At 51.9% G+C, this 26,687-nt stretch overlaps 9 protein-coding genes across 9 annotated transcripts; 4 read left to right on the forward strand and 5 right to left on the reverse strand.

Annotated features, from left to right (window-relative positions):
- Positions 1–1,381: 1,381 nt before the first annotated feature.
- SCP_0412560 (predicted protein) lies at positions 1,382–3,399 on the forward strand (the record flags this gene model as incomplete). Its single annotated transcript, XM_027757981.1, has 5 exons — positions 1,382–2,182; positions 2,238–2,336; positions 2,399–2,836; positions 2,898–3,003; positions 3,068–3,399. 5 exons carry the CDS (start codon positions 1,382–1,384, stop codon positions 3,397–3,399), a joined length of 1,776 nt encoding a protein of 591 aa, XP_027613782.1.
- A 300-nt stretch (positions 3,400–3,699) lies between these two features.
- Positions 3,700–4,235, reverse strand: SCP_0412570 (hypothetical protein; the record flags this gene model as incomplete). Its single annotated transcript, XM_027757982.1, has 3 exons — positions 3,700–4,000; positions 4,055–4,155; positions 4,212–4,235. The coding sequence occupies 3 exons, from the start codon at positions 4,233–4,235 to the stop codon at positions 3,700–3,702; spliced, it is 426 nt and encodes a 141-aa protein (XP_027613783.1).
- A 1,055-nt stretch (positions 4,236–5,290) lies between these two features.
- SCP_0412580 (hypothetical protein) lies at positions 5,291–7,342 on the reverse strand (the record flags this gene model as incomplete). The annotated part of the gene is made up of 6 exons (XM_027757983.1): positions 5,291–5,633; positions 5,700–5,967; positions 6,038–6,908; positions 6,962–7,124; positions 7,178–7,217; positions 7,273–7,342. The coding sequence occupies 6 exons, from the start codon at positions 7,340–7,342 to the stop codon at positions 5,291–5,293; spliced, it is 1,755 nt and encodes a 584-aa protein (XP_027613784.1).
- A 344-nt stretch (positions 7,343–7,686) lies between these two features.
- SCP_0412590 (hypothetical protein) lies at positions 7,687–10,056 on the forward strand (the record flags this gene model as incomplete). The annotated part of the gene is made up of 2 exons (XM_027757984.1): positions 7,687–8,901; positions 8,953–10,056. 2 exons carry the CDS (start codon positions 7,687–7,689, stop codon positions 10,054–10,056), a joined length of 2,319 nt encoding a protein of 772 aa, XP_027613785.1.
- A 238-nt stretch (positions 10,057–10,294) lies between these two features.
- On the reverse strand, positions 10,295–11,106 carry SCP_0412600 (hypothetical protein; the record flags this gene model as incomplete). The annotated part of the gene is made up of 5 exons (XM_027757985.1): positions 10,295–10,480; positions 10,539–10,595; positions 10,645–10,740; positions 10,821–10,874; positions 10,951–11,106. The coding sequence occupies 5 exons, from the start codon at positions 11,104–11,106 to the stop codon at positions 10,295–10,297; spliced, it is 549 nt and encodes a 182-aa protein (XP_027613786.1).
- An 849-nt stretch (positions 11,107–11,955) lies between these two features.
- SCP_0412610 (hypothetical protein) lies at positions 11,956–12,387 on the forward strand (the record flags this gene model as incomplete). Its single annotated transcript, XM_027757986.1, has 1 exon — positions 11,956–12,387. The coding sequence occupies one exon, from the start codon at positions 11,956–11,958 to the stop codon at positions 12,385–12,387; it is 432 nt and encodes a 143-aa protein (XP_027613787.1).
- A 5,182-nt stretch (positions 12,388–17,569) lies between these two features.
- On the forward strand, positions 17,570–18,653 carry SCP_0412620 (Uncharacterized oxidoreductase; the record flags this gene model as incomplete). The annotated part of the gene is made up of 4 exons (XM_027757987.1): positions 17,570–17,606; positions 17,660–17,994; positions 18,053–18,173; positions 18,235–18,653. 4 exons carry the CDS (start codon positions 17,570–17,572, stop codon positions 18,651–18,653), a joined length of 912 nt encoding a protein of 303 aa, XP_027613788.1.
- Positions 18,654–18,756: 103 nt separating this feature from the next.
- Positions 18,757–20,553, reverse strand: SCP_0412630 (hypothetical protein; the record flags this gene model as incomplete). The annotated part of the gene is made up of 5 exons (XM_027757988.1): positions 18,757–19,031; positions 19,095–19,200; positions 19,261–19,710; positions 19,771–19,869; positions 19,927–20,553. 5 exons carry the CDS (start codon positions 20,551–20,553, stop codon positions 18,757–18,759), a joined length of 1,557 nt encoding a protein of 518 aa, XP_027613789.1.
- Positions 20,554–22,831: 2,278 nt separating this feature from the next.
- On the reverse strand, positions 22,832–26,537 carry SCP_0412640 (predicted protein; the record flags this gene model as incomplete). Its single annotated transcript, XM_027757989.1, has 5 exons — positions 22,832–25,049; positions 25,104–25,948; positions 25,999–26,280; positions 26,345–26,459; positions 26,521–26,537. 5 exons carry the CDS (start codon positions 26,535–26,537, stop codon positions 22,832–22,834), a joined length of 3,477 nt encoding a protein of 1,158 aa, XP_027613790.1.
- Positions 26,538–26,687: the final 150 nt, after the last annotated feature.

The raw sequence follows: 26,687 nt of genomic DNA on the forward strand, positions 1-26,687 counted from the left end.
TCGCTATTAAATGAATAGAGTGAGCTATATTAGAGAAAGCTTGGCACGAGAACGGTCACACCACCGGTGTTATCGAGCTAACAACCTTAGCTCGACACGAAATAAAGTCGCTCTAGGGGACAAATATAGTGAGTATTTGATCCAACTTTACACGATGGCTGACGAAAGAGCAGGTGGACACTATCCCCAGGTTCGCCATGCAGCAAAGTAAATGCGGTAGCTTGCTCTGCTGTGAACAGCCACGCAGAATGTGGTTGCCACGGGTTTTCGAGAGACGAGATAAGTTCATTGCGCGCCTAGAACTTGTACGTTTTGGAATCCTTGCCAACCAATGCCAACCATGCACCTCGCGTTGTGGAAGTTACGAGACACTTGCCTGGCGTAAAGAGCAGAATAGACTGAAAAGATTGACTTTGTGTCTCATTTGAGCAGTGCTAGATCGCGTATATGTATGCAATGCTCACCGGTACCTGAGGTGTTACTCACTGCAGGTGAACGCGTCTGGTGAATTCAGGATCAACACAACCGCGTATCATGTGATCAAAGTGAGGCGCTAAACTTGGTGGCGTCGACTTATTCGCATCGAATCTCATGTTGCTTCAAGTTCTCGAACTAGTTGACCCACGCTCAACGAACTCCACGCACCACCGTTCGTGAGATTCAGATGACACTACCGAATATCTTTGAAATAAGGGAGGTCCTTCAAGTTTTAACGCGCGGTTGACGCGATGGTAACCAGCTTCAAGCCCGCTATTGTCTTTGAACCAGGTGTTAGCATTAATGAACCTCATTTTCGCCCTGGAGACACCTGGTGCACTTTGGAGTCTTATGTCGTTGACTGATGGTCGTTGTTCCGCCTTCATGATGCGCTTTGGCAACCGATCCTAAGCGCAACCGCCTGCCCTTTCTGGAGGCGATAACCTCCATACCTAGCGCTTGGATCCTGCATAAAAGGTGTACTCTTGTGATTTTGCGTCTTCACTACGGTCTAGTCTGTGTCAAGATGTCCATCTTCCACCGCGTGTTTCACGCACTCTTCCACTCTACTGCTGAGGAGCACCAAAATCCAAAGCACTGCGAAGAACCACCGGACCTACTGCAGGACTTCTCCGGAGTCCAATTAAACAGTGGCGTCGTAGAACGGCTCTCTGCTTGTTCGCTACCCACCTTTAACCGTGACGCCACAATTAACGCCGCTGTCCACACGTCCCTCAGTAGCCCAGCGCACCCTGCAAACCACGGGTGTTCTGGCCGCTCAGCGCCACAGAAATTCCCATTTGGAATTGTTCGCCTTATTGGCTTCATACACCTACGATGCTGGCCTGACCCTTTCCTACACGTACACCAGTTACTACAGCATGGCCACTGCTTTGGGAATCCCATGCGCATGCCGATGTCCATCACCATCCCGCCCTCCAATACGTCTTCGATACTCTCCAGTAAATCCAATTATCCCATCACACCGGCCCTCCTGCCGGCTCAACGCGCCCTAGATTATAATGACACTCACCCTCTGACCAGCCTATGCGAGGTACACCCTATAATCTCGGATATCCAATCAACGAGCACATCTCCTTGTTCTCCACTTGCAGGGGACGTCACCGCTGACCAGTTTATGGCCAGCGATGTCGTGCAAGTAAATCAGTTCTGGGAATGCGAACGGCTGTTGAATGCGGTGCAAGAACTGCATGGCTTTGTACAGTTACTGACTCCTCCCAGACGTCGCAACAAGCAACCTGCCACTGCATGTGATGCCCCGCCCAAATATTCTCGGGTATCTGATCCCCACAGGCAGAGTTCACTAACAAATGAACAATACGAGGGTTTCCGTTACCTGGACTCAACTCTAGATTATAATATAATTGCGTCCGTCCTTGAACTCCCTGTGGATCCCTGTGACAAAAATGTAGTTCCCACGAAGTTCGAAATACTCGACATACTGGGCCGAGGGGGGTTCGGTTGCGTTCTGCTAGCTCGGAGACTCAGGGAGATCGGGGACGAACAAGTATCAGACGAGGTAGCGATCAAGCTCATCCGCAAAACGAAGCAGTATGCGAGGTATCCCGGTCGGAGGGCAGCACATGGCGAATTAGAGATTTTACGAAAAGCATGCGGACAGAGCCCCTTCCTATCACTCCTCCTGTCATCGTGGTCCAATTATAACATGATCTACTTTGTCATGGTGTGTATTCCTTGATTTACCTGTGTGCCGAGCAAACCCATATATTGGCGCACAGAAATTCTATCCACAGACTCTGGGTGAACGTCTTCGGAATTTGCGAAGATATTATGATCGCGTGGATCCGATAGACGCAAAGCTATACTGTGCAGAACTTGTGCGTAATATACCGCCAAAACAGTTCATGCATGTAACTCATGTGATGCACTGTACTTACAGATCCTCGGTCTGGGACATCTTCATAATGAAGTCCAAGCCGCACACCTCGATCTCAAACCTGACAACATATTCATTGCGGATGACGGTAGGTTGGTCATAGCAGACTTTGGCCTCTCCCACGTCCCGGAAATGGGCAGGGACCTTCCCTGGTCTCCCATCTACGAGCGTGGTGGCACTCCTGGATACTATGCACCGGAAGTTTGCGATCCTGCGTGGTACGGACGAGGATATAACTACAAGGCTGATATCTTCACTCTCGGCTTGGTTTTCGCTGAGCTGCTCTCGCAACCAATTCCGTTATACCCGTACCGGGACTGCGACTACGAGGGAAACGCGAAGATATTCGATCAATGGAGCGAGATGCAAGCGAGAGCTCCTCAGAACAAGGTGCGGGATTTGGACCTCGATTCGGAGCTCGCACGCGATCTGTTGCACCAGGTAGCGTGCGTTCACTTTCCGAAGTTGGCGTACCGGTGCTAACATCGATCCCGCGATCCAGATGCTGCATCTCAATCCTGGATGCAGACCGTCGACGCAGGAACTCATGAATCACCGTTACTTCTGCGACATCAATTGGGAACATGTGAAGGCCGGCGAGTGCATCCGTAAGCAACCCCCTCCCTGATTGCGTTCGCGAATCGCTGATCTGACCCCTCGATGATCAAATAGACAGGTACATCCCGAGCGGACGTACCATGTACAATGGGGAGGGCGTGTGGCTCACCCACTCCGCCAATATTTCGATGCCGCTGGACAGCAGGCGCTTCATGATGTACCAGAAACAAATTGACCTCGCCATTGGAAGAGACCCATTCTTGTTCGTAGCATCCCCTAGCGTGCTACGCGGCAACCACAAGAACTTGGACACCGCAGACCGCATTTTAGACGACGCGCCTCCTGAGTTCTGCACTCTCGACATGAGCGCGCTCCCACACTTTTCCTCGCTCCCCAGGGTGGCTTCCAGCGACGAATTCATCAGGGGAGCGGGCATAAACTTCTGAGAATATTGTCATCCTCTGGCGCATATGGCGCCCCTTGGTTTGCCTTTCTCGTCGGATCTAATTTGTCTCTATCTATCGCTATGATGTATTGAATTTTAGCTACCAATTTAGTCTGCTTCCTGTACCGAATATCCCCTAATTCTTGAGGATTGAGATGGTCATTAAGCTGCGTTTCCGCCCAAGTCGTCCGAGGGATTGTTTGTTCAGGTGACTGAGCATATCATCGACTTACACAAAGACTGAGTCAACGTGCGAAAGGCACACGACATAATAAGATTGCTAAAACATGCTAGACTAATTTCAATCATTATCGCTAGCTTTTCGGTGCTGACTGGCGAGGCTGCAGGTACACAGTTGCCCAGTCATCAAGTTAGACAGCATGTGTCCAAAATTCAACGTCCAGCCCGTCGCTGAAAGCAGACACAAAACGCCGCAGTATAGGTCCCAGCATCGTCGCCTAGGACGCGGTTCGTTGCCAAATTCGTCCAGCTTGTCTACTCGCTGCAGGAGCTTCAGCCAGTCATCCTTCTCACCCTCCAAGATGACTGATGGAATTCCACAAGCAGTAGCGCAAGAAGTTATCACCGAATATGCAAAATATCTGCGATACGGGAAGGCGTTGAGCAAAGCTTTTTGTAGGAAAAGGGATACTCACCGCTTCAGCGTCATCATTGTCAAGGCCGAACATACGGTCTTGTCGGCAGTGGTTGTAGTGAAATCGGGAAGGATCCATCCGGTGAGAGTCTTATCGACGACCTGCAAGTCAAAAGGAGATATGAACACTGCATGCATACGAAGAAAATGCCATTGACATCGGCGTGCATTCGTGCAACCATTTCAATTTAGTGAGCCACACATCCGAAATCTACATATCATGTCAATAATCGGTTCATCTGCAACCTTCAACGTCTTTTTACCCTCGTGCGCTAAGAACTGGCCTCGCAATTCTTCGGGGTTTGCATTAACGCTCCATGGCACTGATGAAAAGAACTCAATTAAGGTAAAAAAGGTGACACACTACAAACTGAATTGATTCAATAATGGCGATCCAGACATCACGGCCAGTGGATCATCTTCAGATGTAGCGGCCAATGAACAGATCAGTGAGCAGGCCTTATAACGAGGTCACGATGGTCGCGGTGTGCCTTTACAACGGCGTTGACAAATCCATGCATGCAATATTCCGTCGACGGAAGTGCCTCCTGGGACACAGTGCTTTGAAAGAGCTCGAGGAAAGGGTGCTCAGATGCGCCATCTCGACAGATCCTTCGCATTGGTCTCTGCGGTAGGACCGCAGATGAACTGACTCTGCAGAGCGCTTTGCAACTTCGAATGTGACAGTTATTGTGGAGAGAGCGAGATGGAGGACGTTCACAGAGTTCCGAGTTACTCACCACACACGAAGTACAGCAGTAAGTCCCGGCCATCAGTGAGCACGCAGCACACAGCGCCGTACGCGTATCAACGAGGCTCAAAACTGATTGAACCGCTGTGAGCTTAAGCTTGTGAAAGGTAAGTACATAGGTACTCTACATAGAGGAACGACTCTTTCTTCCTACATACTAGAGGCTGGTTAACGAGCCTACATAGGTACAACTATAATATTTAGTATTGAGTTATACTCTGCGAATGCAATATTGATCGCACAGCCACATAGCGAAACGACTCGGACAGCATAGTGGAACACGACAACGACGACGAATGATTTGTACTATACACTACTCTACGTACTACTGCAGTTGAGGTTACCTATCGTAAAATATGAACAGACACAAGAAGAGCGGATCAGAAGACTCGTCCCTAAGCCAAGATAAATGAAGTCGCGGCCATGTCATGACATATCGGAGCCATACCATACCACTTTAACCAATGCAAGCCCATAGGGATACCGCTAGACAGCCAAGCTGTGCCGCCGCGCGTCGTCGCCCTCGACGCGCCTCAAGCTCCCGGACCCGCTTTGCACGCTGCGCCGCCGCCCTTCCATGTTGACCCAGCCGCTGCCCGCTGCACGCAGGCCGCCGAACTCCGCGTCGGCCTGAGCGCCCTCGCTCTCCTCACCGTCCTCGCTGAGCATACGCGCGCGCGACTTCTTGCGCCTCACGGCGCCCGGATCAGGTGCGGGTGGCGGATCCTGCGCAGGAGCCTCGGGTGACGCACGCAACGCTGATCCCTCGCCCGACGAAGTCGACGCCCGTTTCGACGTCGACGGGCCCGCGTCAGGCTTGCGCATTTTCCTGTGTGGCGCGTCATCGATCGATATCTCCGCGACGCAGACGGATAGTGGGGGAAATGCAACGCACGTGTTGAGCTTGGGCTCAGCATAGTTTATGCTCTTGCGTACCCTCCTTTCACGCCCGCCTACGGGCTCTGCTTCGGATGCTGCTGCTGGAGGGGGGCTGGACGTTCGTGGTGAGGCTAGGTAAGATGTTCGACTCGAGTGGGTGATGGGTGGCGGATCTACTGCTGCCGACAGGAAGTTGCGCGTCGCAACGCTGGATGAGAGCGTGTGTGTGGAAGTCGTGGCTGTGGGTTCTTCATCGTCATTTGAGGTGCGTTGCCGTTCACGATCTGCATCGGACCATTTGAAGATGAGCGACGTCTATATAGAAGGGTGGAGCGCCCACGCGACAAAACGCACCTGGGGCATCGAACAAAGAAAGAACAGACGGAGCAGCTTGCGAATTGGTGACGTCCTTCAGCTTCGACTTGCTTCCTCCGCTGGATTCGATACCTGCTGGCTCTTCGTGTACTCTGGATCTCTTCCTCTCATGATCCCGACTGGTTCCACTATCCGCGATGATATCTCTGTCCCTGTCCTTGTCCCTGTCTCTATCTCTATCCTTCTCTTTAAGTTTTTTCTCCCTCCTCTCCCTCTTCGTCACGGCTTGTAGGATTACCTCTACTTCCTGCTCCTCGTACTGCGGACCTACGACCTCACCGTTGACAGCTGCAAGCTCCTCCTCCTCTTCGGCCAATCCGACTTCACGCCGGAATGGAGACCCAAATGCGGGACTTGGCGGTCGTGGGGGCATGATTTCTGTACTGATACCTCCCGATGTTACGGTTGTGATTGATACGCTGGACAGCAATCCGCTCTGTCGCCTCGTCGGCTTGCGCTTGCCGACCTTGTTCAGTTGCTCCGAGAAGTCAATCTCCGGAACCGGGGGCGGGGAAGCGACCCGTGTCGGCACGGGAAGCCGAGAGTCTGATGTGTGTGGTTTGGTCTTCCGACGCTTCACAGGCGTGGGACTGGCCTCGAGTTCCTCCTCCACATCGGCGTCGGGCTCTCCGGGAGATGACAGGTTCGTCTCGTCGTCCTCGGTGATGCCCGGGAAGGTCGGAGGGCGAGCGAGACGGTTCGGGGCTGGCGATGCGTTTGGGTTCACGACGGGCCGTTTCGCGCGGACGGCTGTGGGCGCAGGTGGTTGGGACTCCTCGCTGGACGACCTGCTATGAGGTATGCTGAACGACTTGCGAATATGACCTAGATGCTTGAGCAGGCTATGTGTCTGTGGGGGAGAGATATGGTGTCGACACGGGATGCGCGTGAAGGAACACGCACTGCAGCTTCCGTGTCTGCGATGATTTTTCTTGACCTCTCCCGTTCGCGTTTCAGCTGTGAGGTGAGCGCGATCTCCGATGCGCGCAAGCGTAGGTTCTCGACATAAAGAGTGGATATCTGTGCGTTCAATTCTTCGATGCGAACGCTGAGCGTGGAGTTGAGTCTGCCCGGGCAACACGTCAGTCTCACACCAACCGAGAGCCATTAGCAACTGACTTCGTTATGTGTTTGTTGGCGAGGAGAAATTTCTTCTTGACTGGAACGCCAGTCAATCATGGAGGTTGGTTGATAGAACAGGAGAAGATACGCACAGTTTTCGAACTCGAGGAGGGTGTCGTTTTGTCTTGCATCAATCGATACACGCGACTGTCGCCTGCTCATTACTACAGGCGGCGAGCACGGCGTCGAGGTCCAGCGGGAGAGGGTGCGACTGCAACGTTGGTGGCCAGTGCCGACTGCTCTTGTTCCAGCATCAACCCGTGGTCGTCACGAGCGCGGATCGAACCGACGTCAATGTCGCGGTTCGATTTCAGCGCGTCTCTTTGCTTACGTCAGAAACACGGTTCGTTCCTGCAGCCGCTCAGAAGGTTTGCTACCGAATGTCTTGACTATACCTTGGAGAACGAAATTGCATTCAGCCCTACTTGTCTTACTCCAGCCACATTCTCTGCGCCGCGAAGTGACCACTTTGACTTGGATACTGCTCTGGATCTCGCTTCAGCCAGATGTCGCACTACTCTAGGTCACCCTCTTCATCATCTTCCTCATCCTCATCATCGGCCACCAGCAAAAAGTTGAGCTACTCGGAGCTTCTCGCTCAGGCGCACGCCAATCTCGCCTCGGTGCCAGAAGAACTATGCCCAGCCGCCACAATGTCCACTCCGCTGTCGGAGTCACGGATATACACACTAAACCAGAATATTGTCGACGCAGTGGATGCAGCGCGCGCCAACCCAGCGCATCCAAAATGGGTCCGCGTCTCGCGGCTACTGAAGCTGCAATGCACGGCCAGGGGATACGTTGGTGTCGCGGACGGGGTGCGGATGGGCGACACGCGCAAAGTCGAGGCGGGGGACTATCAGTGGGTGCTGCCGGATACGGAGGAGGAGTGGGTGGAGTGCGAGATCAGGTGGGCAAATAGGTTCAAAGCACGTTCTAGCCCGAAAGGAAAGGCGTCCAAATACTGGCAGCAGGACTCGGGTGGTGCAGTGGCCAAGCGCGCGAGAGAGGATGTGCCAGCAATTACCGAGGTACACAGCGTCCACCAGAAGGTGGCCAGTTGGCGTGCTGAAGTCGTCCGTGAGAGCGCAAACGCGCCGCATACCCCAACATCAACATCGGTCAAGACGAAGAGAAAGGAGAAGAACATAACGAGTGCCAAGACCCAGCAACAGTTGGGCTTCCCGACGATGAAGCGATCCTCTATATTGCATGATAAATCAGATCATCTCCCGAGTACTTCGTCCAACCCACAGATTACCGCGGTCACCTCGAATGAGCTTACGGCTGCCGCCAACAATCCAGTTGCTGTTGACGTCCAAATTCCTGGGGTGGTGCGGGCAGCTCAGCCGCCTCCTGTCCAAGATCAAAATGCCGTCCAAACTCAGGCTCCCGCCAAATCTCAAACTCCCGTCGACGCTCAGGTTCTCCCAGCTCAGATTCCCGTTGAGTCTCAGGTTCCTGTTGAAGTCCATGTCCCTGTCGAATTTCAGAATTCTGCTGGCATTCAGACTTCCGCTAGTACTCGGACTCCTGCAGTCCCCCAAACGTACGTCGAGGTTCAGGCCTCCGATCTCCAGACTTCCTCTGGTCTTCCACATGCTCAAGCAGAGGCTGAAGAGGCTGCCATCCACGCCGTGGATGACGAGGCCGCTATCCCAGCTGACGCCATGTCCCTGACCTCAGACGGCCCCGCACGGATCGGCGAGCTCTCAGAGATGGTCAGTATTGATACGTTCGCGTCAGCCGCTGAGATTGATGACTCGACGCAGTCGTTCCTCCCTCCCTCTTTCCCATCGCAACTACGTACATCGACGCCTCAGCAACTCGAGAAGGTGAAAGCTCCTTCGAAACAACGGAAACCCGCTCCGATACCGCACGAACCGCATATCTCTCTTTCATCATCCCCACAATCTCAGCCAGGACGTATAGCTGCGCGGGGGCTGCCCCCTGATACCTCCTCTAGTCAGCCCGCGTATTCGCCTTCCAGACGGGCGGTGAAGCGACCTAGGCACAGTACGCCCACCTCGAAGGTCGGTGGGGTGCCGACTACGCTTGGTTTGTCTTATGTTACTCCGCCACCAAAGAGAGTACGCGGGGAACCAGTGCCGCCTTCGAGCGAAGCGCCTCCACCTTCGACACCGCCTACAGCGACCTCTGAATTGAACCCAATCACGCCATCTCGACCTGTGCCATCTAGCAAAGGACTCGGCAACGCGAAGGGCCTGCCTGTCCCGACAACACCTAACCGGCAGGGTTTACCGACATTGACGGAACTATTAGCCTCCTCACGGCGCTCGAAACCGCGTCCCCGACCACCCTCGAGAAAAATTCGATCTGAGACTAAACCCCAACTTCATAATACAAAACCCATGGGTGTTGGCGTGGAAGACGACGTTCTTCCCTTATACGAAGAAGACGAGATTGAAGACCCAGAACCGTCGCCCGCAAAGACGTACCTCTCCTCGCCCGCGTCCGGGTCCTCCGACTCTCCCGGATCGACACGTCACCGCCCACGCTCGCCGATCTCGCCGCTCTTCACGCAGCAGCCGGACGTGTTCGCGCCTGCGCTGGCGTCCACTCAGCGGCTCGACGTGCGCGCGGGCCTCGTGGGCGCCGGCGCCGGTACGCACGGCAGCGGGCGCCCTCTGCTCGCGGGGGGCAGCAGTGGGTTCTTCGGGGGTTACAACTCGCAGTTCGACGTCGAGGGCCAAATCGGGCGCGTGAGCGAGCTGCTGGAGCGTGACGTCGATTTTGAGGGTTGGCTCCGGGATGTACCTGATGTGGAAGAGGAGGAAAAAGCCTGCCCTGCGCAGGGGATGAGCCAGAGCCAAAGCCAGAGCCAGAGCCAGGGTCAGGGCGAACTGATGGTGTGAAGTTCATGATTTCGACGACACAGCCTATTGTCGCGCACACCTTATGGAGTTGTTTACATATTGTGTAGGTCGCCGTGTTGCATTGCTATCTTGTACGGCGGCCCATTTTTGTCTGACGAAAGAAGCGTTCAGCGTTGGTTCCTGGAAACAATACGCAGTAATATCGAGGTTGTCGTCGTTGTCCTTCACATAGCGTTTTACGAAGCCAAAGTCTCTTTTCTGACTGACCCCGAGTGGTCTATGCAAACGATACTCGTTTCCGCGCTGTAGGACGTGAAGCTGCATCGTCCGCAGACCTTACATGTGGCTTGCTGGCACCATCTTTTGCACTGTGCAACCCGTCCACCCTCGTATTCCTGCGCAGCTTGGCCTTCTCCCTCTTGGCATGGATTGCCTCCGCAGTAAGAGCAGCCTTCACTTGCTTCTGCAAAATGACGGTCAACCCTTCGCGAGACCTCTGCGGTAGATTACGTGCGGCGTACCAGTCTCGCCTTCGAGCTGCCCTCGTTAGCCGACTTCCTTTCAGACTTTGTCGACGCCTGCACAGAACGTCGGTTATCAACGGGGGTAAGTAGCGAAGCCACTGACCTTTGCCTCGACGTGGCGATGTTGCTTTTCCACTTTCTCGTGAGACTTATCTTCCTGTACTGCCACTACAGACCGCGCCAACTCAAGAGCATCGTCCTTCCAGAAGGGAAAGGCACAGCACAATGCCAGAAATTAGAACGGTGGAGGCCATGATATGCAGAACTTTCAGGGAGCACCTTGTTCTCTAGGAAGTGTTTTGGCTTTTTTGGCTTTTTCTCGTCATTTTGCCTCTTGGATAACAGTGTTTTGTGAGATGCCATGACAGATGGGGACCAGCATGAATCATTGAGACCATGAGTCACTCACTGATAGCGTGGCCTTTGCAGGCCTTGGAGTGGGCGACATATCTAGAGGATGATCGATATAGCGAACACCCCTAGAGGTCTGCTTGGCCTGCTTCATGATAAACTGGACATCGTCATCGAGGTCTATGATGAACCTGCCCTTTGCGCGTCGGCTCATGGTGGTGGACTGGGAGGAGGGGCTCTTGAGAGCGAGCCATCCGAGCGTATTCTTCAATCTTATCTTATCTGATTACCGATCAACTCCGGCGATCCGATCGACAGCCACCGTGACATGGCAGCAACCCTTCTTGTCACTTCAAACACGTCAGGTTAAAATTTTCTCTTCGTTGAAATCAAGGGGCTTTCACGCCGACAGTTTTTGATAGCAGGTTTCAAAAGTTAGACGCCAGACCCCGAATACCAGTACGAGGACTACCTTGAAGATAAGATCCAGTGTTAAGACTATAGGTACATCAGCAAAAGTCAACTTTTGCTTACTGGTGTTATACCCTTGATTAAGGAAAAATAAGGAGATCCCGTTTCTTATTCCTCCATTATTCACCCTTATTGGCGTTAATTGCCCAATTAAGAACGGAGACCTCCTTAATTAAGGAGATAAGGGAGCTAAATGGAGGTAACCAAAAGTTGACTTTTGCTGATGTATGCACTGGCATGACGTCGAATAGTATTGTTGGAAAGTAGCGCCCAAATTTCTGGAGCTCCAGAAATTGGGGAGCGCCCAAGGGCAGACAAGCCGAGGGCATGATTACAAAGAAAGACAAAGAAGGAAATTTGCTTATATAAAGTGGAGCGTCTAGAACTGTATATATACAGAAATCTATTTTAGGACGCATAATCACGCGCCCCAACACATCTTGACCCGCCATCACTACCTTCCTATTTGGGAACTAAGGCGCGATTTCTAACAGGTTATGAGCCCCGGCTCTAGCCAATAAATATTCGGATAACAACAGCCCCTATTGTGGCTACAAAAATTGTTACCCCCTTACTAGTACAAGAACAAATAATGTCGACCAGTGCTGATAATACGAGCAATAGCAATGCTTATCGGATCCCACTCCTGAAGGAAGACAATTGGCTCCCGTGGAAGCGCCGCATCGAGGCCATCCTTAATGACAAGGGTCTCCAGGAGTATGTGACCAGAAAGACACCGAAGCCGCAGCCGAGTAATGACCCGGCCAATAGGGCAGCGAGAGAGGCAGAGATTAGCGCCTGGGGAGAGAAGGACCTCAAGGCCCAGAATGTAATTGTGCTATCACTGGGAGATTCCCAGATGGTGCACATCGCTGGAGCCGAGACAGCACGGGCCATGTGGGAGCAGCTTCGCACAGTCAAGGAACAGCGTGGACAGCATGGAATTCTCGCGCTGTGCCGGCATTTTTACCGGATGCAAGCCAAGGAAGAAGATAATATCTCCAGTCACATTACACAGCTATGACAGATCCAGGAACAACTCCACCTAATGGGGAAGGTTGTTTCTGACGAGGATTTCCAGCTCATTCTGGCTACCTCATTACCGGAGAGCTGGGACTCTTTCCTCAGCTCTTACTTTGGCACCGTGGGCGGCAATGTTGGTGCCGAAGGTGCTGACAACGTGCGCCCTCAGCTTACATCACAAGAATTGATTGCCATCATTCTTAATGAAAATAGGTGAAGGCACGAGCGTGGCGAGCGCGGTCAATCCTCGGACCAAGCCATGGTTGCCAAAGGAAAGAAGCGCCCCTTTGGGGAATACAAAAAATGTTCGATCTGCGGAAAGCCGGGACATCTTGATAACGAGTGTCGGCACTGTGACAAGGTCAAATGTATGAATTGCGAAAAATTCGGGCATAAGGCCACGGATTGTTGGGCTAAAGGCGGCAGCAAAGCCGGACAGGACCCGCCAATGAAACGGCAAAAGACGGAACGTGCTTACGAAGAGCGCGAGGTCGAATTGAAAGAGAATGAGGCAAAAATAGCCTACAATAATGATAGCGACACTATATCTCTCGGATCTGATGGCAAAATTGCTTCTTTCTATGAGTGGTTTGCCAACTCCGGGACAACTTCGCACATTACAAATTGTCGTGAAGTCTTCACGACCTATCAGGCGCTCGAAGATCACGCAATCATGGGCATCGGACCGCAACCAACGCAGGCATTGGGCCGCGGTACGGTCAATGTCGAAAGTGAAGTAGGAGACCGAAAAGTGAAATTCCGTCTCCACGGTGTACTGTATGCGCCGACAGCACCCAATAGTCTCCTCTCCATCACACGTTTGGATGATGCGGGAGGAAGAGTACTTATGGGTAATAGTCGCGCAATACTAATAGATACAAATAAACACACTCTTGCTATAGGCAAGAAAAATGGACGACTATATTCATTGAAATTGCGTCCAATAGTTTCGCAACCTGCGCGAACCTATACTGCTAAGGAATACAGCCCGCATACCTGGAAAGAGTGGCACAAGATCTATGGCCATATCGGGAAACCAGCACTTATGCGATTATATCGCGAAGGGCTTGTTGATGGCCTAGAAATCTCGCCAAGCCCAGATGAAATTAATTGTGAGGCATGCATCCAAGCAAAGGTGACGTGGAAGCCATTTCCCAAAGAGACAGACAAATGCAGCAAGGTACCCGGAGAATTAACACACACGGATGTGTGGGGACCTGCACAGACAGCCGCTCTACAAGGGTGGAAATATTTTATTACATTTACTGATGATTACAGTCGTCGAAGTACAGTACTGTTTATGAGGCATAAAGATGAAGTAACAGAAAAGGTAAAGAATTATATTACCTATATCGAGCGCAAGTTTGAAAATAAACCCTTGCGACTCAGGCTCGACAACGGTCGAGAATATATGAACACCGAATTAATTAACTGGTGTCAAATGAAAGGGATCGAGATGGGTCCGACTGTGCCGTACTCACCATCCCAGAACGGAGTCTCTGAGAGATTGAATCGCACACTGCTTGGACTAGTGCGCGCGATGATCTATGCGAGAGATCTACCTCGTTATCTTTGGGCTGAAGCGATTGCTCACGCAGTCTATATTAAAAATAGATCGCCCACCCAGGCGTTAAATGGGGCAACTCCTGAAGAAAAATGGAATGGGACGAAACCAAATATCTCGTACCTACAAGAATTTGGTTCCCCCATATGGGTCCTCACGGAAGACGCAACACTATCAAAGCTAGCACCCCGTGCCAACAAGTATATTTTTGTTGGATACATGGACGGACCCAAAGCCATCAAATATTATGATGCGCACACGCGCCAGATTAAAATCTCGCGTAATTTCCAATTTTCTTCAAATTTCCCGGACCATTTGCCCGGCAACACGCCTCACGTGCCACAAGAGCAAATAGGATCCGACGTACCTATCCTCACAGCACAGCGTGAGGGGGAGCAAAATATATTTCCGGGCACTTTACCTAGCAATGCATCAGACGTGCCGCATGCGAAAAGGAGACCTGAAGTCCCAAACCTCACAATGACTGCAGACGTGCGGCGCGAGGGGGAGTTAGGAACTTCCGCACCACAGTCACCTGCCAAAAATGTGCGAAAGCACAGACAGGATGATGATCCTGATCAATGCGAGGAAAGCGGGAAGGACGCACCAAGCCAGCTCAGACGAACCAGAAGAAAGACAGTTCGGCATGATTACCATCTAATGCACGACCCAGAGGCAGACGAAGATCTGGATAATGATCCAGATAAATCAAATGCCGAATTAGTCTATATTGCGATGAGCGCCCATGGAAATGCAGACGTGGATGAGCCAAAGACGCTCAGTGATGCCAAGAGATCACTCGAGTGGCCCAAATGGGAACAGGCAGTCCAGACGGAACTCAATCAACTACAGGGTATGGAGACTTGGGAGCTAGTGGAACCTCCCGAAGATCGAAAACCCGTAGGAAATAAATGGGTTCTAGTTAAGAAAACAAAGAGGGTGAAATAATCAAATACAAAGCCCACCTGGTTGCGAAGGGATATTCTCAAATCCCAGGCATGGACTATACCGAGACGTTCGCGCCCGTAGTCCACCTCGAAACCATTCGAGCTATCCTCGGGCTAGCTGCAATCTTAGATTGGGAGATCGGACAGATGGACGTGAAAGGCGCCTATCTTAATGGAACTCTCAAAGAAGAAGTGTATATGCAGCAACCTGAAGGATACAGCGATGGAACATACCGCGTATGTAAATTAAAGAAAACCCTCTATGGGCTAAAGCAGTCTGGCCGAGAATGGAATATCGTGCTGAACTGCAAGGTACTAGACGCAGGATTCAAGCGCCTATTCTCAGATCCATGTGCGTACATTCGGATCAAAGGTGATAAGATAGAAATCGTCACCGTTTGGGTAGACGACCTATTAATATTCACCAATGATTGCGCACTAATGGACCAATTGAAGAGCGAACTCCGAAATATGTTCGAAGTTACCGACCTTGGCGAACCCCGGAAAATTGTGGGGATAGAAATTGAGAGGGACCATTCAAAGCGGACAATCAAAATCTCTCAGACAAAATATATTGAGTCTATCCTACACAAGAATGGACTTACGAACGCCAACACAGTCGGGATGCCTCTTGATCCAAATACAGTGCTCAAAAAAGAAGAACCCGAAACTGATGATAAATGCAACTGAGACAACGGATACGCATCGCTCATCGGATCACTGATGTATGTGGCAATTGCCACGAGGCCAGACATTGCTCACGCCATGCAATGGCTTAGCTCATTTACTGCCAATCCTGGAATGGCTCATTGGACTGCTGCCAAACGCGTCCTCTGCTATCTATCCGGAACGCGACAACTTGGAATAATCTACAGGCCAATTGCAGATGTCAAGCCCGAAGATCAATCCATATTTGTGGGCTACTCAGATGCAGACTATGCGAACGATATCCGAGATCGCAAATCAATCTCGGGATATTTATTCAAATTAGGAAATGGCACGATCACCGATCACGTGGAGCTCAAAGAAGCAAACCACGGTTGTGTCATCCACCACGGAAGCCGAATATATGGCATCCGCTGAAGCGGCAAAAGAAGCCGTGTGGCTCCGAACACTATTCAAAGAAATAGGTTTCGAGCAACAAAATCCTACGATTTTATTCGAGGATAATACGGCGGCGATCTCAATCGCACATGATCCCCAATTCCACATGAAATCAAAACATTTTGATGTAAAGCATCATTATGTGCGCGAGAAATTGAGGGATAAATATATTGATATCCATTACTGTCCCACGGAGGACATGATAGCGGATATCTTAACAAAGTCACTCCCTAAGCCGAGGCACGAGAAGCTCACAAAGAAGCTCAGAATGCCCATCAGCTTGAGGGGGAGTGTTGGAAAGTAGCGCCCAAATTTCTGGAGCTCCAGAAATTGGGGAGCGCCCAAGGGCAGACAAGCCGAGGGCATGATTACAAAGAAAGACAAAGAAGGAAATTTGCTTATATAAAGTGGAGCGTCTAGAACTGTATATATACAGAAATCTATTTTAGGACGCGTAATCACGCGCCCCGACGCATCTTGACCCGCCATCACTACCTTCCTATTTGGGAACTAAGGCGCGATTTCTAACAAGTATCGAGCACTTTTCTTACCAGGATGTGCTGACTGCTGAGTGTCAATGCCCCGTTTCCATGCTTCAGGGTCTTCTGTAACTCTTCAAAGCTTCAAGCTTCAACTTCATCGCTGTGTGGAATTCCATCATCTTCTGCATCAAATCTTCATCATCTGGAAACTGCACAAGGCTATGAGGCCTACATAGGACTATGTAGTAGGGACCTGGCTAGCCGAGTGCTAGCCGAGCCTACATAGTCCTACATAGGCAGCTGTAGACCTCCGAGCAAAGTACCAGTTGCAGATGATCGATTCCCTTCGAATCCTCAGGCTCGCGAGGGTAAGGAAGGCATCAACAACGAGCTGAGAAGGTATACTGGGCATATCACCCTCATTGTGCGTGGCCCAGAGAAACTGCAACAAGACATTATCCTGTTAGTAACGCGCCGAGACGTGACCAGAGAGAACGCAGGATGCGTGATCATGAGATCTACGCATCTCGCTGATAAGATCGTCTTGAGAAGAGCCAGCGAGAGCATCTCTTCCTCAACGACTGCTTCCACGGAAGTAACTCAAATAATAATCACAGAGACAGACGTAGTATATATGCTCAGCTCAGATCCTGCACCGATTGGCAAAACATGCAGAGATACACTCGTAACCAAAGAGTTGAGCCAAACTGCATCTAAAAGTGCTGATCAAGGACCCCGGCTACCAGTTTGGGGTGAACAACCTTATAGCTGCTTCGCCGGTTGCTCGTCTGGGAGCCCCTTGGTTGAAATATTCGTTCTTGTTCACTGGCAGCGCAATTTAGGTGAACGTTGGCGTTCAGACCTATCTCCTGCAGCTCCGACCTCTGCGTCTTCTTTGATGACTCAATGAATTTCTGACGAACCCACCGTGCCAATAATACTTCCCCGTTCCTCTCGCGAAATGATATCACCCTTTAGAATATACACCGTGACTGTGGTATTCAGCTGATCTCATGGTTGGCAAGTAAATAAGAGCGTGGTAGCGACGCGCGCTTCCTCTCAGTTTTTACGGAGTCGCCTCTCTCGATGGCCGAATCCCTCGTTGACTCTCGAGTTTGGTTCAGTAAGTTTCACATCTTATCTTCGCCGCTCAAAACCACGTTCATAGTGCGTAAGTCACTGGCAGCTCGCAAGGCTTCGGAAAAGCCTTGCTCGAAGAGCTTCTCGGCTCAAACGAGAGAGTCGTTGCCACACTGCGCAGGCCAGAGGTGCTTGCCCCGCTCTCGGAGAAATATCCTGCCTCGCAGCTGCTTGTCCTTCCGCTTGATGTGACAGTGCAAGAGCAAGTCAGCGCGGCGTTTGAAGCGACGAAGGCCCACTTCGGCAAGCTCGATGTTGTCGTAAACAACGCGGGCTTCGCTGTGGAGGGCGAAATCGAGTCTATATCGGAGGAGGATGCTCGTAGTCAAATGGAAGTGTTGTTCTGGGCTCCGGTGCATATCACCAAAGAGGTCGGAATGCTGTCTTGGATCATGCTGCAAGGATTCATTGTTGACATACAAGAAATAGGCACTCAAATTTATGAGAGACGTGAACCCCCCAGGTCATGGCGGGCGAATACTGAATATATCGTCAACGTTTGGCTATCTAGGACCTCCGACGCTCTCATATTACGCTGCGGGCAAGTTTGGTAAGTACTGTACTACAAAGCGTTATCGCATTCACAGATTGGGCCGGACTGTGTCGTACAGCTCTCGAGGCGTTCACCCAAGCGTTTACTAAAGAGGTACTGCCATCGTGGAACGTTAAAGCCATCATCGTCGAGCCGGGAGGTTTCCGCACAGAGTGGAACAAAGGTTCGATGGTTCGCGCCCCGGTACATCCCAAGTACGATGCCTCGGACTCGGCATCGGTCCTCTTCAGGAAAGTGATGGCCGCCCAGCCAATCGGTGACCCGAAAAAAGCAGCCAGAGCGTTTATTCAGATTGCAGATCTGCCTGACCCGCCGTTGAGGATCCAGTTGGGCTCTGAGAGCTGGACAATGGTGAGGGAGCAGGCTTTGGGTACACTGCGAGACAACGAGAAATACGCGGACTTGGCATATTCGACGAATGCGGACGATGTCGATCACGAAGCCGTGATAGCACGGGTTAAGGAAGCGTCGGCGTGAGGGGTAATGTGTCGTCCATTATGGGTCATTTCGACGCAGAAATTTGACTTCTCCGAAAAGGAATCGGGCATGTATCTTCTGTAGCGTCCACCACATTGACCAGTCAGGCTGCGTTGAACGGGATCTCGTAGATCTCACGCATGGCGTCTACTGTGGGACTGGTAAAGTTGCCTCCTTGAGAATAGTCAAATAGGAAGTCGCAGTCGTCGTCGTTGCTTTCTTCAGAACCAGAACTAGCGTGTGCATCATCGACGCTGTTAATTTTCAGCTCTTCGTGGGAAGGATAATTTATGCTGCTTATGTCCCTCAGCGAGCTCCCGAATGCTAGATTCGTCTTGAGATAACGGTCAAGTGTCGGCATGACAGGCTTGAACGGGTCTACAAGCAGACCGAGGGTGAACACACAAATTATATACCACCAGTTGATGGAACAAGACATACGTCTGTATTGGCTGTTCAACACTCTTCCCCAGTCAACATCGTGGAAGTATGGGTCCTTCATTAAGTCCTTAGCTGATGCCCGTTGGCTGCAACGTGTTTGAAGCATCTGGGATTATCCATGACTTATGAGAAAGTATCCAACTGGGGGGGATATCTAAGAGCCTACCTTCTCCAAAAGTCCCTTCGCCAGCGGGTCGATTTGTAAGTTTGCGAGTTTGTCGACCACGGGCTCGCGCCTCATCCACTCCCATTGGTCGAATATTACTCCGGTCGCTTTGTTTAACTTGTCCTGCGCAGTCCACGTGGAGCAGTGCTCATATAGTGGTGTGTTCGCTCCAAGCACTTCTGCAAGGACCAAGCCGAGGCTGAACACATCAGCTTTGTGGCCGTAACCGAAAATGTGGACTTTAGGATCGCAGACTTCAGGAGCAGAGTAACCGTCTGTCCCAGCGGCCTTATATACGCTGCTAGCGCATAAATTTCTCTTCTTCGGATCGAAGGCCAAGCCAAAATCGGCATAGAGGTACGTGCCGTCACGATTGATGAGAATGTTTTGCGGCTTTATATCCCTGTGTATTATCTTCACTTCGTGGTGCAGATGTGACAAGCCGAGAATCTGGAGATACAACGAATCAGAATGTTTAAACGAGAAACAGTTGATGATATGGTCAATCACCAGCTCTGCACAACAAAGCTTAGCTTCTCGAACGTCCATGCATCTTCCCGCAGCCCGCAACTCTTGCAAGCGATCATCTAGAGACATCGGACAATACTTCTGTTGACGTCCCAAATGGTAAAAATAAGGACCTGCACGGGACACGGGAGAGCGTACCATTACGAAGTAAACGTTACTCTCATCTACCCACGACGAGAGAAGGTTCATCAAGAACGGACTCGGACATGTCTGTAATGTCACCCGCTGCATTATCTCCTTCTCAGTCAACAGCTTTTGCCTCCAATCTGGTGAATGGAATGGCGCCCTTTTGCGTACGACCTTGATCGCCACGCAGTCTTGCACCGACTCTTCACCAACCTGCTGCAGCCTCTGTGCCAGTACAACGCGCCCGAAACCACCTCTTCCGATCATGCGGAAGTCCGAAAATACTGTTCCTTCTAGTTTGTCGAGTGGAGTTAAGACAGAAGGATATGCTTTGTCACAAATGCTCTCTGAGGTAGATTCGGCGTGCGTCTGCTGGAGGGATGGAAAGTCTTCGGAATCGTGGATGCTATCTTCAGCGCAGTGAGTATTTGTATATTCAAGGAGCTCTGTGGCGTCGTCCAAAAAGGCGGGCGGACATATAAGATCAAGGTCGGCCCCATTGCCATTCAATCGATGGCTACGTTGCGGAGTATACGAGGTAGGCGTCTGGGGAAGTAACAGGGTGCATGATGACTCGACGTTATCCAACAGTTGGCTATCCGTCGCATAGCCAACTGTGTTGGGCCGAGATTCGGCCATGGAATATGGTCGACCGACTTCCGCGCATCGTGACGATAGTGAAGGTAGCGGTGTTGGCCGGAGGATCGCAGAAGGTGGTTGTATGGATGTGCACTCGAACAGGCGTTTACATGTATAGGCTGGACCGTGTATGAGGAAATGGACCAGCGAGAATGTGCACCCAGGGAACTGGAAACAACACATCCAATAACGACGGTGATGGAGACCGAGTATGGACACTACTGAGGCACCATATAGGTGCCTCTGAGGTGTCGGATTCGAGTTAGTCTCGAGATAATGGGTAGTGTTTTGTGTGTACAGCAATCTCTCGACTGAAAGACATACTGTGGCGTTGATGTAAGAGAGGCGAATACGGCGATAAAACCACTGATGGATATTCTCCACCAAGAGAACACTGGCAATATTCGCGATTGAGTGCCGTATCGCCAACGTCGATTGTGCGAGACACGGACAAATAGCCGCAAGGACAGTGTGAGAGAGACCAGAACCCATAGTATGCGGAGAGAGGGACGTAGTATTACGTTTGAAGAGCCGCGCAAGATTCAAGCACCTTATGTTATAATGCACAGGTTGTGGGATAACCGAGACAGATGTGGCGCGGCGAATTCACGATGGATAGTGCAGGTTGTGAGCTGGGCCATGGCCACATACTTATCGCTTTTCCGGCTACGACACTAGGACATACATGGACATACACAGGAATGCCATGAAGGGTAACCAGAACAAAGTAGACATACAACTTGCCAGAACAACAACAGATCACCTTGACTCCGGCACGTTGTTCAGTTAGAATAAGCCCTGGTTACCTACAGCAACACTCCAGAGAGAAAGTAACCAAAGCACCCAGTATAAGGTTTGCAGAAAGCAGCCATTCACCGGTCATTATTGTGTAGCTTAGCAGCCCAGCGCGCAAACGAAGAACGAACGCTGGCATGAGATGATGAGATCACGTCGGTGGGCGCCGGCTACTACGTTACATAAGAGACACACTCCTAATAGGGCAGGTCTTCAAGTTTAGTACTACCCACGATGTTGGTCTGGCTCTACAGATTGGCAACCCAACTTTCCTAGGCCTTGCATGTAAACTCTACCTCCCATTGACGACATCTACTATTACAGCTTGCGGTGAGAAATTGGATGAAGTTCGCCATGTCCCAAAGCTCTATTCCAGTGTTGGAACATCGAGATTAGATAGCGAGCGTCGGGGCTCGAGATCAAGTCGCTACCGGAGATACGTAGCTACATTTTTCGATGCACCTTACGCACTCCAAAGGCCGCCAGGGAGCGGCAGAACTTGCTCGGATAGAGGATGAGAGCGGACAGAATCACCACAGCACAAATAGACACTATCAGACGAGGACTCCCCGCCGAAGGTGCTAATTACCAGCTATGGATTTGATGAGGATCAGTTGACATAGAGTTTTGCGTCGTAAGTCCCTGGTATGTACTAGGTATTTGGGCAGTGGATGAGATTCACATCATATGCTTGAATGAGTATACAGAAACATGTGCAGTGCATATACACACTCGGGACTCGTGGCGTTTCGATCCTATTTGTGTCTGGAGCTGGTGGTGTGACGGGTGTCGACAGTGGTGAGCGGAGTTGCACCACCTTCGTCCCGATGTTTCCATCAACTTGTCCTTTGTAAGTCGACAGTAATGTGTGTGCCTTGCAGGATCACCTCCGTCGGGTCTACCAATGGTATCAACACCGAAACCGCTGCTACTTTCTCATCGTCATCATGCGGGTTTGGTCAACATCCGAGTTTCGCAGTATCTTGGTACCTCTCCGCTCTTTGCGGCACATACTCTGGCCTGTTTAATGTCTCCGGTAGTAGTTATTCGGACGTCTCAACGCAGGGAGCCTTTTTTGTTATTAACAACGGAAACTCATGGCTGCAGGAAAGTCTTCCCTCGGATTTCTGAGCCCCTTCCTGTAATCTACCGGAACATCGGCATTCCCCACATCGCCACGGGTCACAACCCGGGCTGTGGGTCCACGGCGTTATCAGAGCGGGACCAGGTGTGTCGTCGCTGAATTTGCGGAAGGAAAGTGGTGCGGATTGATTCATAGGTTACAGATTTTGGAACACTGATTTCACGAAGCAGAGGGCTCTGGAGCTGTAGTTCGGGGACTCACATTGTACATGACTTTTTATTCTTTCCATTGTCTGGCCCGGGCGTGATCCATGATGTATGACTTGCGCGGCGTCGTTGTATAAACAACAACGTTGTTGTAGCAAAATATTGATATGTGCAATCACTGCGTTTGAAGATACTACGGAGAGTCTATCTCCATGTCATCCCTTTCACCGTCCAGTAACTTCTCAACGTCACGATCATCTTTCTCTCCATTGGTGGAACGTCTGCGGGGGACTCTGAACGCAAAGGACCCCACGGTTGAGTGATTTTCGTTGGCATGCACGTCCTCTCGCCTTGCCGCCCTCGTCAGCCTGACGTATTGACCAGCCCTCGAGTCCGGGTGAGGTTGATATTCGGCCTCATTGGGCAGAGGCGTGATCTGCAAGACTGAGGAGTTCTTCGAATGAGAAGGGCGGGCTCTCCTAGAACTTCTTCGAAGGCGGATCACCGCCGGATGAGCATGAAGCCCGCTCTGCCTTCGCTCAGACGGGTCGTCTTCCTCCAGCACCATGCTGTCCTCCAACGCAACCGAAACCTGTTCCGCGCCCTGTCGCATCTCGGCGAGCCACCGCTCTGCTATACTCAGCGAGCCAGCGGAAGTCCACTTCTCCAACACGACGTCTTCGGTGAATCCGTATGCCTTCGATAAGCTTTGGAGCACCACAGCAGTGATTCCACACATGTCCTCCAAGGAGAACGGAGGGCATGTTCCCTGTTGGTACATGTCCCTGACGAGCGGGTTGCGCGCGAGCCATTCCATGTTGGAGGAGAAAGGTTGGAAAGCCTGTGGCACGCTATCATCGCGGCTATCGCCCGCTTGAAGATGGAGGTTGGAGTGGTTGCCCAGGTTTGCTGGAAGAGTATACCGCCTACGGTGGAGCTGCTTGCGTAGCCGAGCAGCAGGCTGCATTTCCTGTTCCTCTTGCGTTACTTCTGCAACTTCATCGGCCCTGTGTGGACGGACATCCAGAGACGTACTCGGTTCTTGCACGACAGAACCGGCGGGAGACATGCTGCCCGAAGGAGCATTTCCACCAGGAGAACTATCAAGACGCTCCGTAGGACGGGACCCAGCGGATGCCGCAGCCGACGATATACGCGAGCCTCGCTCAGGTACGTACGGCTCCTCGAGCTCTTGTTCAAGGAGCTCTGCGTTGTTATTTAATACTTCGTCAAGATAGCGGAGGTCATCGTCACTGAGAAGCGCTACTGTAGGAGCGACATCTGGTTGATGAGGTGCAGTAGACACCTCAGCATTCAGGAATGCATCCAAGGCAGCGGAGATACTGGCCGCAGAAGCAGTCGAGGTTACAGGGATGTTAACTTGACTGAACGGATGGTGCTTTTGCTGTTCGGCCATTCTGCGCTTGAGCATATATCGACGTGGAGAAATCATTTCCTGCGACGCAGCGGAAACTTGGCTGAACGGATGATGTCCGTCAGAGTCACCAGCGGCACGGAAGCGGCTACCGTTTGGCTGGGCGAAGAGCGGCTGCGAGTTCGGGACCTCCTGCTTGACCGTCATTGTCGTCCGCACTGTCTTCTCCATGAACATGGGTTTCTCCCTCTCCTTTCCTTTACCCTTCCTGTCCCTCTTAGGAGGCCACGAGATGTCCTGTTCCTCCTCTTGAGGCAAATCGTCGAGGTCCTGTTCCTCGACACCATACACTCTCCCATGCAGACTCACACGGCGCCTGCCCACGGAGTCGGTGAACGCCTTGTTGTACGCACCCTCGTCGAGGCGCGGAGGCTCTCTCATCCGCCGGCGCTCCACAGGACTGCGCGCCCTACGGCTAGCCTCACTCGGGGTCGTCGAAAGCGACGTGAAGAAGTCGGGCTGGAGGATCGCAGGTACGCGCACCTTCTTGCGGAGGCGGGGTGTTGACATGGCGAACACGGTCGCAGATGGGCCGGGTTCTCCGCTGGAGCGTGCACGGGATTCTTCACCTGGTGCAGTGGGTGGGCGAGGAGTGGCGCTCTCCTCGAGAACAGATTCCGGAGGTGGTGCCGGACGGGCTTTCGTTGGTCTCTGGATCGTCCGCTGAGATGATGCAGCAGACCGTACTGGGGTTCGTTCAGGGACGCCGTCAGGCGACGAAGGTGCTTGAGCGATCCCATGCGACACTTCGTGAGGCAGAGACGGGCGTGCAGCATCTGGGAGTCCGGAAGCAGCCCTGGACGGTCGCGCTTGCGCAACAGGAGTCGATTCACCTGGAAATGTCCCAGGAATCAAGGGCTCCGCTTGAACGGAATGCGGTGGCGAGGGAACATCGGGATATAACCGCCCGTTAAGCATGGAGTCTTCGATCCGCGGCGCAGAAGGAGCAGGAGCGGACTGATTATGATAGGCAAGACTGTATCAATAGTAGAGTCAGCGATTTACATTTAGCGTGTAAGGAGGTACACACTCCGCGTCGTTGGCCTCGTTAGCCTCGTCGGCCGCACTCGCAAGGGGCTGTTGGTCTTCGACATGATCTACTCCATCGTATGGCTCATTAGGTAGCTCATCGACCTCTTCGTCATTCTCTGCATCGCTGCCAAGTTCGTCCTCCGGGTCGCTCGGGATGGTCTTCCATTGCGGAGCATCCACCCCCACTGCCGCTCCATCATCGGGACGGTCAAAGATCTCTCCGTTGTAGTCGTCTGAAGGAGGCGGGGCAAGCACGCGTCGATGCTCTGCGTCGTTGTCTTCCTCGTCATCCTCACGCTCAGCCTCGGCCCCCGCCTCTGGTGCCACAACCTGCTCCACCAATTCTGCGTCCGCTTCCTCCGCTTCTTCATCGCGGTTATGTTTCCCACGATTGATTTCTTTGCCCGAATCATCTTGAACACGCGGTGCAGCTCCGTTTCCAGCTTCAGCAGGGGCTTCGACCTGAATGTGTTCGTCTGCTTGGCCCGCTTCCTCGTTGTCGACGCGTCTCCGCTTGCCGCCCCTAATAGCGTGCTCACCGCCGTCTTCTCTTCGACGCTTCATCTTTCTCTTGCTATTATCCCTAGCAGATGCTTCTGCGCTCTCATCCTCCACGGGAGCTGGCGCCCGTCCTCTTCTAATTCTAAGCAGGCGATCATCGTCCTCTTCTTCCTCTTCTTTCACAGCATTGCCCCGTTCGGCCTTCGTGGGAGAACTGAACGGCCCGACTCCATACTTCTTGTGGTGCCTGTTGATCAACTGGTCGAACTTATCACGGTGATTTTTGTAGCGCTCGCGCCACGACTCCCAAGGGTGCCGTGGAGCCCAGGGCCACTTGAGCGGCTAGTGCGAGTAAGACAGTGCAGTTGAGCATAAGAAAGGATGTAACGCACGTTCCCCACCAAGTACTTGTACAGGTTGTTTCCCATCCGCCCCCCGCCGCCGGGATCGCCATGTTTGGCGATGTATTTCACCAAGTGTGTGTCATCTTCTTCGGTGAATGCATGTCGATGGCGACCATCCTTGATTGAGTTCTGAGACGCGGAAGGCTGAGAGGAACCGGACAATGACTGCTTCTTCGCGATATAACGGTCGAACCTCTCAGTGTCACGGACATAGTGCTCGCGCCAGGACTGCCATGTATGACGCTCCGACCACCGCCACATTCCCTTCCTCTGCGCCAAGTACGCATCGTGTTATCTCAGGCACACGTCGAAAGGAGATGAAAGTGGCACATACATTTGCCACCAGCTCTTTGTACACGTCGTTACCGTGCCGTCTCTTCCCGTCCGCCGTATATTTCGCTAGGTAGAGAACCAAGTAGGCATCGTCCTGCTTCGTGAAGGATACGCGTCTGCAAATTAGATGAGACAACATTTTCCCGACGTATGCTGAGCTTTCCATAGAAACCGTACGAGATAGAGCCAGGCATGGAGGCAGAAAGACTTCCGACCAGACAGGTATCAGATTAATGAAGATAAACTTCCTGTAACTCAGACTTGAATCAGTCGGTCGAGTACTTGATATTTGCAGCGATTTGTGGGAAAGACAACAGAATAACGGGGACAGAGGCGAATTTTCG

The sequence above is a fragment of the Sparassis crispa genome, assembly GCF_003851025.1.
Source record: "Sparassis crispa DNA, contig_000003F, whole genome shotgun sequence".
Taxonomy (NCBI): Eukaryota; Fungi; Basidiomycota; class Agaricomycetes; order Polyporales; family Sparassidaceae; genus Sparassis; species Sparassis crispa.